We start from the raw sequence: 10,345 nt of genomic DNA on the forward strand, positions 1-10,345 counted from the left end.
TATAGGTCGTCATCCCGGATAACTTCGGAGCCGACGGGTCCCTTATCGGACTGAAGATCGCCAATAGGTCGACCGCGTGGGATAGGGTCTATTGCCAATTTCAATTTACCTAAATACCCACGTTGTCCAAACTACCGGGGAAATTCACCCTTGGCGGAGCTCGGGTGGAACGAGCCATAAGCGTGCTCGAACCGTACTTAACCCGAGTGGGTGGTTACCGAGGTCCGTCGGTGCTAAATCAATAAAGAAACACAGGAACGAGCTGAAACATTTAACGGGATTTATTTATAATTGGGGGGGGGGGGGAAGGGAACACACAAGGAGCAGAGTTATCCGACTATAAGAAGAAATGCAAATAATGTACAAGCGAAGAGCACTTAATTCATGCTTACAGATGGGCCTACACACAGACACACACACCCAAAAAGAAAATAGACCCAATGGGTCTTCAGTCGGTAGAGCCGGCCCGGGGTACCTGCCCCGCCTCGTGTGGTCACACCGACTCGAAACACCACGGTGGGACTCGAACCCACGACCTGAAGTCCACGACCGTCTGCAGGGCCCTCATCGACAACCACTCGCTGGCTTTGGATGCCAGGTTGGAAAATGCCTGGACTGAGAATGTCCTCTCCCACCAGGACCGTCTCACACACGATCCTCGTTGCTTTGAAAAACGCCACAATCTCGCGAACTGGCCAACGCTCCTGCCACGAGCACACTGTCTCTCCACTCGCTGGTCCAGACCACCACTTCTTCCTCTTCAGGAGGGAGGGATTTCTTTCCTCACCACTCGCCGCCTCATTGGACGGTTCCGTTGCGCGATTCGCTCGTCGCCCCCGTGAATGGCCAAAAGGGTGCCAAGCCGGCTGATTGGACCTGGGGGGGGGGGGCATGATGGCCGTCGCGGCGGACCGCCCCTCAAACAAGGAGAGTAATATGGTCCTGCGTGGGCTATGCTTATTGGTCGACCATCGGCAACCTCGCTCGCATGCCCCGGATTGTGCGAGGGAGACGTCAGGTCCTTGTGAACTCTGCCCACGCACGTGCTGACACGCACGTGTGCAATGGTGCCAGTGGAGGATGGTGGAAGGAAGCGAAGGCAGATGTCCTCATTGAAAGTTGTTGTTGTAGTTGTAGTAAGTGTAAAAATCCTATCTATAAAATAACTTCGCAGCGCATGCACACTTAATTCCCATTAGACATAGGGGATGGATTCTAACACGAAGCACATACTTATCGAAATAACTAAGCTCCGGGGACGGCTGTCTGTCTGTGTGCACAAGGCTTCCAAATTCGTAAATATATATATATATATATATATATATATATATATATATATATATATATATATATATATATATATATATATATATATATATATATATATATATATATATATATATATAGCACATGCATAAACAGCAATTGATCAGAATATCCATATGAAAAACTTGTCTGCTCGTATATGAAAGCTTCTTGTACACAGTGCCTGTTTTGGGTGTTACAGTAAAATACATCTTTACTCGACACCATCAACGCTGTCTTACAAAGATTTTTTAAGTCAATTGGGAAGATCGATGTGCAAAAGCCAGTATTCTTTCCAAAACCAAGCCCACCAGTCTTGAGGCAATGATCATAAAGTGTCATCTCTAATGGTTTGGTCGGTGCAGACAAATGTCTGACACGCGACTATCAAAGCAAGTCCTATACTCCCAGCTCAGTCAGGGCTAGAGAAAATGTTATGAAGAGATCCTGATGTCAATGTTACTTTTCTTAAGATATGCAACCGAGAGGAAAAGATCAGCAACAGATCGCAGTGGTCACCCGTTTTGAGGTGAATCGCCTTGCTCTTGAAGCCGATGAGCGATTGTGAAAGAAAAGCGCGAACAGGATCACAATGCGAGGGCAACCCTTCCTCCAAGAACAACCTGGCCACATCTGCTACTGGACATGGCAATCAAGACGACCTCTACAGCCATCTCAAAAGTCATTGATGAACCCATACTTTGATATCCTCATACAGAGGGAATGCCGACAACTGCTACCCTTAAAAAAATAAAAAATAAAAATAAAAAAAATACGGACATGACCCGCAGGGTGCAGAAAGTGTTCTCCTCACACATGTTTTGCTTGATTCTTTATCAGGTTGTATGGGGTATTTAACTAATTGAATGTTGGTTTCCTGCAAGTTGTGCGGCTCTGACTCCTGGTAATACATTTGTGCTATAGAGCTTCATGTTATTTCGCTAGTTCCGTACTATCCTCATAACTCTGCTAGGGAAAGTTTTTTTTCTTTCTTTTTTTCTTCATAAATATGCTGATTAGGATCGACAGTGCAGGAGACTTGATGCCTTTGTGCATATTTAATTTAAACATCCGGGCCGACTTTCTCATCATGGCAGTTTTCTTATTTTTTTTTTCTTCTTCTGTGTTTTTTTTTTTTTTCTCTTTTAAACTTTTACACTTTTTCTTTTTAAAGGTGGAAAAGTTACCCATTATATCCCTCCTTGCATTGTGGCATTGCTTCTTACCACCTACCCCTTCTCCCCCCAGAGTTTCTGCAGAGCTGGATAGTGTTTCCAAATCTTTTCCCACTGAGATCTGGCACGTACTTTATACCACCCTGTATGTAAAACAATTTTTGCAGTTCAGAATTTGGATTTTTTTTTTCCTCTCCTAAAACGATGCCAATTTCTACATTTGTTAATTTCTCATTTGTTAAAGTTTTTCTTCCTGTAGGGCTGCTTCCGACAGCCTAAGATTTTTTCCCCTCTTTCTTCTTCTTCTCTTCCTATGCTGCACCGCTGGTGGTCCGTCAAACCAATTAGGTACATCTTTGGGAAGGTGCATTTCTTTCTGAGCCTGACATTTGATGCTGAGGGAGTGAGGTTTCGTTTATTGCTGCTCGTGGCGATCTCAGCAAGCACAACTCCTATTCGGTAACTGAACATGCTGAGTTAGCGCAAAAAGCTAAGCTCTTTCCTACTAACGACTTGAGGCAAACTTTGTGGATTATCAGCACGAACATTTCTCCAAGATAATGATATCACAATGAAAAAAAAATATATATATATATATATATATAAAATTATATACAGTATATAATTGGGTGTGTGTGTATACATACATATTGTATTAAAAAAGATCAGAAGTGTTTGGCTGATTGCGAACAACTTTTCTCTTACAGTGGTCAACCTTGTCTTGATCTTTTCACAATCAAAGCCCAACTTTTACGTGTACCGCTGTGTTTATTATCAAACACTTGATGAGATTACAAGCTTTGATGTCAGTAGGTTTTGCTTTTTCTTTTTTCAGATTACCAAAAAGGTCAGGAGGCTTCCAAATCTGCATCGCTGGTGTCTATGGCTTCTGCTTCCAACTTGCCTGGTCTGTCTCCATTCCCTGATGGTGGCCAGCCAAACATGACACCTGCTTGGCCTTCAGGTGCTATTTCTGAAGTAGTCGAGACTAAAGTGACAGGAACAACAGATACCTCCTGCCCATCTTCAACAATGTCATTGTCAGGAGCCAGCGAACCTCACCTCAGAAATCTCAGCAATCCTGTCTGCCCTGCACTCACAGCCTCACTCGCTGCCTTGGAGAATCCTCGATGTGTTTCAGGTAAACTCTCTTGCCAACACACCATCTGTTCTTTGTGTGAGCATTTCAACATCTTGTAACCTGCTCGACAAAACTATTCACAACAACTCAAAATAACTACGATTTTCTCTTCTTTTTTTTTCCCCACCAAGTTAGAAGTATTGGATAAATAAGTTGCACCACATTGGGATGCACTTTCAGTGTCTTGATTAAATAAATTCCCTGCTTGTGTAATGCAAGTGAGGGAAAGCATGCAATGCAATCACAATAGAGTTATAATAGCAAAGCTAATTCCATTTCACTTGGACTTGAACAGACATATAATTGACCACTGACCAGAATAGTAATGTAGGATGTGACATTAGTACAATATAATTATGATTTGTGTAATATCTTGGACTTGCAGCAGTTTAAAGTTAATGTATCACTCATTTTGTCATGCAGACTCGGGTCTATTCCATGATAGATGATGAATGGAGCATGAAGTAATAATACCTGGATGATGTGATACTTGCAGAATATTACATCATCTTACAAAAAATATTTATATATCAGCAATGCACTTTTCTCAGTCATGACATCTGCCACTGCAGGTTATGTATTCACCCCTGTTTGTCTGTTTGTTACTTGGCGAAATCTTTGATTTTGTCAAGTATGTTGGTCTGTTCCGTTTGTTGGTTTGTTACTTGCAAAATCTAAAGATTTCGGAAGTATATTGATGCCTTTCCTTTCTGTTTGTTTGTTTGTTTGTTTTTTTGTAGGCACGATAACTCGAACGGAAGAAGCTACCAATGTCAAATTACACCACGTGATTCAGGAGGGTGATGGCTAGTGCTGATTAGATTTTGGTCAAAATCGGTCAAAGGTCAAGGTCACAGTGAGGTCAAACATAATTCCGTAAATTCATGTGGAGAAATGGAGTATTTTTGCTTCGCTCGACGTTACAAGTTCGTTTTAACTTCAATTTTAATTTTGTCTTCGGTTTTTGCGATCGCTTCGGACGCTTAAAACTCGGTTGTCAAAATTCTGGAACAGCGATGAATAACTGAAAAATTTAATAAATAATAAGTCTTTTATCAGATTCTTCTGATAAGTAATACACCTATTATCTGGCATATCCTGCTGGGACTGAATCACTTTTTAAAAAATAAAAACAAAAAAATGGAATTTTTATAAGAAATCTAGTTTTTGTCTGGGACTCATTATCTGCAAACCACAGTGTAAAATCGTAGACCACAATGAATTCAGAATTCAAGCTCCCCTTGGGCTTCTGACTGATTCATGCTTTTATTAGACAAGGTCAGAGGTCGTCTTGACGATTTCGTAAGTACCAGTCTATGACTGCTTGTTTGTTTGTTTATCCGGTCGTCTACAGCCCAAACGGCGAGACCAGTCGTTCTTAAATTTTTACACCTGATAGGCAATCCACCTGAGACGGTCCGCATCCAAACCCCGTCTTAATCGGACTAAACGTCACGACGTGACGTCACACAACGTGAAAACACATTTTTGGACATAACTCAGTGACCGGAAGTCGTAGCGACTTCCTGTTGATGCCAAAACAAACTTCAATGGAATATCTAAATGTTTTAAAATGCATGTTAGTACAAATTATGCACAGTTTTTAGCTATTGGCGTGATTTACAAAAAATTCTATTCGTTCTACTGTTCACAATTCTTAACCGATTTGAATGAAATTTTAACAGCTGATAGAAATCCACACTGCAAAGAGATATGTGACTTTTGGTGATGTTCAAGATCAGGATCTGGATTCTGCATCACTTTATATTATCGCCCATTATAAACCAATGGGTAATTTTGTGAATTACACATGGCTATTTCTCAAACAGTTTTGCACTTATTATATTGAAACTTATACTGTCTATTTATGCATGTAATATTAACATGTGTTCAAAGTTTGATTGAAATTGACCCAAGGTCAAGGTCAGGGTCACCCAAAACATGAAAAACACACATATAAAATACATATTTTTGTTTTACAACATATTTCAAACCTGATAAAGGGATCGTAAAGCTGGTTGAAAAGCAATGTTCCTCGGTATTTTCAAATATTTTCTACGATCACAATGAAGGCAACAAGCACCGATGATAAGTTGTTGAATGTCACATGGTGGCTTTAAATGAGTTGTGAAAATTTTCATTCTGCTGCCGTTACCATGATATGACAACGCGCGCCTGATAATTGTTATTTGTGACGTCGCGTCATTTTATTAATGTACGAACAAATAAACACCACACATTCCATGACATTACAGCTTGGACCACCACACGGAAAAGTCAACTAATTCGCCAAGTGTCGTGCGAAGCACGATTTTTCATTTGTTTGTTTGTTTGTTTGTGAACAAGATATCTCAAAAAATGATGGATGGATTTGGATGAAACTTGGACAGGTTGTGCGTGTGACAAGGATGAATTGATGAGATTTTGGTGTACATCTGGATCTGAATACCAGAATTTTTTTTCTGATTCTTCACCATTGAGAGATGGGGCAAAAACGATATATAGCACGATCTCAAAAAGTTATGGACGGATTATGCTAAAACGTGGCAGACAGGTGAAGATGACCTATTGATTGTTGTGATAAGACCAAGTGGTTCGATTTTGGTGAAGATCCGGAAACGAGAAATTCCTATTTTTTTTTTTGTTAATGATTCTTCATCATTGAGAGAGAGTGCCAAAGTGATATATAGAATTATATATCGAACAGTTATGGACCGATTCGGAAGAAACTTTGTGGAGGAGTTGGGTCGTTGACAAGAACAAGCCGATTAGATTTTGGTTCAGGTGTGGATGCAGATCTGGCTTGTCAGTGAGCTGTTCAGCCAAAATGTAAACTGTTCAGCCTGGTGGTATGCTCCACTGAGTACCCTTCTCATTTCATCTGTCTCGATCCTCACATTCTCCATTTTGAGGTAAAGGACGACCTGAATGATACCAGTATTTACACCGTCTTTACCGGGAAACGACTTGATCTCAATGTTCCATACTCAGGAGGATGTATCAAGATGTCGTCAAGACTAAGGAATTCCATTCAAGTACTAATGTCACAAATTGGTCTTGGTTGTGAAGCTAATTCCTGTTTCGGTAAATCTACGTCAGTTGTAATTTATTATCCCCACACTTTTTTCTTCAAACATAGGGGGGAGGGGGAAATACTGTAATCTGATACATCTGTCTCTGTATGTCTTTCCATCCATCATGCAATCTCCTCATAAATGGTTTGGCAGAAATTCACCAAACTTCCTAGTTCTGATCATCTCGTGACAAGAATGTGCAAGAGCAGTATCATTTTGGCTCTGCCCCCTGGACGGGGTCAAAAGATCAAATACCAGAGAATGCAATTACAGGCACATTTTAAAGTGTTTTTAATGAAACTTTATATGTGCAATCAACATTGGGGGGCACATGAAATATGTAATTTTTTATTTAATTATTTGACCCCCAGTTCATGCCCTCGGAGGTGAGGACTTGGGGTCACAGGGGTCAAAATGGAGAAACAAAAATCTCCCACAGATTTCCTCATGTGTCTATTCCCCATTGTTTTGTGTGTCTCTCTCCCATCCCTATTGTCTCTCCTGCTCCCCTTGTTATACGTTCTGTGTGTTAGCTCTTATACAAGCCTTGACATTGTGTATCAAAAAAAACCCCACCTCTTTCTTCTCATTGACTTTATTTTCTGAAACTTGATTCATACTGGACTCCTGTTTGAGGTTGTTTCTACCTCTGTGTACCACCTTGGATTTACCTCGGTTCAAGGGCAGATTCTCCATGTCAGACTATCCAGTTGCACAGTCCAAGTCCTTTTGTGGAACTGTTTCAGTTTGCTCTGTGGTTCCGGCTGGGCTGTACAGCTTCGAGTCATCTGCAAATATTTGAACTGTTCCTTCCATCATGTCGGGGAGATCATTAATAAAGACTGCAAATAATGCGGGACCAAATATACCGTTGGTCCAATATATATTTTACTTGGGCAAAGTATAATAAAGATGGCCTTGCGGTATCCCATTTGTCACCCTGCATCAGTCAGCTGTTGTGCCATTTACTATTGCTGTCTGCGCTCTCTCTGTCAAGGAGGCTTTAATCCATGCATACATTTTGCTTCGAATTCCATATGCGTACAGCTTCCACAGCAGCTTTTCATGAGAGATGGCATCTAACGCTTTCTTCAAATCAAGATATAGAACATCAACTCCAACTCTTTGATCCATTCTCTCTTTGCCTTTCATGCAAATGATGAGAACCCCCTTCTCGGTTGCCAGTTATCCTGCTTCATCACCAGGGTCTCCCGTTGAGGATCCTGAGCCTGTACCTGAGGAGGGGGATTATTTGGCATTTGCACGAGTACAATCACCGCATCTGAACTCCGACTCAGACCCCGTGCAGGAGAGCTTTTATCACAAACATGCTGCCCTCAGAGCGACATACACCATCGTCAAACACAAATGCTACATAATCAAACGGAAGACCAAGTAATGCATTGGAGTCATCAGAAGGAACCCGAATAACCAAAGAGCAAAGATAGTCATCAGGAGGACACTGGATAGGATTCTAGTTTCAGCCACTACTCCACAACCCTCAAACCCAGCCAAGTGAGCATGACAGAAAACTTTCAGCAAGAATTCACTTCTTCTTCGACCAGTGGGGCAGATTAAGTCAGTATCCCACAAGAATCTTTCACTTGGTGGTACAAGCACCAAATTTGGTATACATGTGCTCATGGACCCATTCTCTCAGAAAAGTACGTTACCCACATTGAAAAACAAAAAAAAATTTTTTGCATTTTTGCAGAAAATGCAGATTTTTCTAACTGCCAAGCATGAGAGTGTGACCTGCTTGAGTTTTTCCAACATGAAAACCAGTCTTTCCCTGCAGCGCTGAGTGACAGTGGGAAACTCCACACTGGTCAGAAGTCGCAACTTGCAAAAATTCTGGAAGCTACAGTTACTCCTCCCGAAACTCGACCAGGATGTGATGCTGTTATCATTGATGGGTCCTCTCTTGTGTATTCATTGCCGCCAAAGACATCAAAGACCTTTGAGGAATATGCTGTCCTAGATGTGGTTCCAAAGATTCAGATGTACTCATCGAATTTCGTGAGGACAGACATAGTTTTTGATGTTTATTGGACTTCCAGCCTGAAGGCTGAAACAGGATCAAAGAGAGGCAAAGGGGATTGATGCCGAGTGATGGAGAAAACCAAGCTGCCACCTAACTGGAAAAGTTTCCTGAGAGACAACAACAACAACAACAACAACAACAACAACAACAACAACAACAACAACAACAACGACAGCTCTTTGGGTTCCTTGCTGATAAGATAGTGACCATGTGTCCTGACAATGTCGTTGTTGTGACCAAATGAGATCAGGCTCTTTCCAAAAGATCCATCAGTCTTGATGGCTTAAGTCCTTGCAACCACGAGGAAGCCGACTCCAGAATCTTCACTCATGCTCTTCATGCAGCCAAGCAACAGATGACGTCTGTGTTGATTAAAGCATGTGACACAGATGTTCTGTTGTTGTAGTCAGTGTTTTTGCTACCCTCCAAGACGCAGGCATGGAAATGCTGTGGGTTGAATTTGGCCAGGGTCAGTTCATTAAGTGGTTGCCAATTCATGACATGGTGGTGAATCTTGGCCCAGACAAATCCAGTGGCATGCTGTTCTTTCACGCCTTCACTGGCTGTGATATTCTGTCAGCTTTTCGTGGAAAAGGCAAAAAAACTGCATGGCAGGCATGGGAGGTTTACCCTCAAGTGACTCCTGTCTTCAAGAAGTTAAGTCAGTACCCACCAGTCGTGGAAAATTCAGACTACAACGTCCTTGAGAAGTTTGTCATCACCATGTATGACAAGAACAGCACTATGGACAAAGTTGATGAGGCAAGACTGGACTTGTTCGCTTGGAAGCAAAGGTCTTATGATGGCATTCCACCGACAAGCGCAGCTCTCGTACAGCATGTCAAACGGTCTGCCTACCGAGCAGGCTGCATATGGGGCCAGGCAACAGTGTGCAAAATGCAAACTGAAAGCCCTGCTAACTGGGGGTGGCAGAAAGATGGTGAGGTCTGGCAAGTCTTTTGGACGACCCTTCCACCCATTGCCCAGAGTTGTCAGCAGTTAACAAAATGTGGCTACAAGACGGAATGCCGAGGGCGATGTAAATGCTATCGCTTCAGTCTCAAGTGTACACAGTTGTGTGCATGCAAATGTGAGGACTAAATGATTGACTAATCCACCACGTGAATCAAAAGATAATTTCCTGCTGTATATGCTATATTATTCTTCATTTTTTTCTTTTTGCAAAATGTAGCGCTAAAAGAGCCTGTCATCATTTAATTCCGGCCATATCATCTTAGTTTTCAATAATTACGATTTTGTAAGTGCAGAAATGGATTTTTCTAACTCAAAAACATATATTTCGATGCATAGAACGTTAAAATAGCATTATTCCATCAAAATTCAGCTCAAACACAGATTCAAACCACTTCAAATGGCGGCCATCTTGAAAAATGGCGGCCATTTTGTTTTTCAACTTGGGTAACGTACTTTTCTGAGAGAATCGGTCCTGGAGCGCATGTATACCAAATTTGGTGCTTGTAACACCAAGTGAAAGATTATTTCAGTAATCTGCTGCACTAGACAGCGAGATGAAGAAAGAGACAAATATAGAAAAAGGAAGAAGTAGAATGAATAAAAATAAATGTGAAAGGAGATGGTAAGAAGA

At 41.6% G+C, this 10,345-nt stretch overlaps 1 protein-coding gene across 5 annotated transcripts in view; it reads left to right on the forward strand.

The window, feature by feature from the left end:
* Positions 1-10,345, forward strand: part of ZFAND3 (zinc finger AN1-type containing 3) — a 155,056-nt gene that overhangs the window by 82,493 nt on the left and 62,218 nt on the right. For 4 of the 5 annotated variants that reach the window (XM_085858363.1, XM_085858365.1, XM_085858364.1 and 1 more), the window contains one exon: positions 3,316-3,621. In XM_085858363.1, the coding sequence (XP_085714489.1) occupies positions 3,316-3,621 (306 nt within the window). Of the gene's footprint in view, positions 1-2,845; positions 2,940-3,315; positions 3,622-10,345 lie in introns of those variants that run through there. The other variant, XM_085858367.1, reaches the window with a different exon arrangement.

This window comes from Eptatretus burgeri, chromosome 15 (genome assembly GCF_056783735.1).
Source record: "Eptatretus burgeri isolate ZD-2024b chromosome 15, Ebu_testis_v1, whole genome shotgun sequence".
NCBI lineage: Eukaryota > Metazoa > Chordata > Myxini > Myxiniformes > Myxinidae > Eptatretus > Eptatretus burgeri.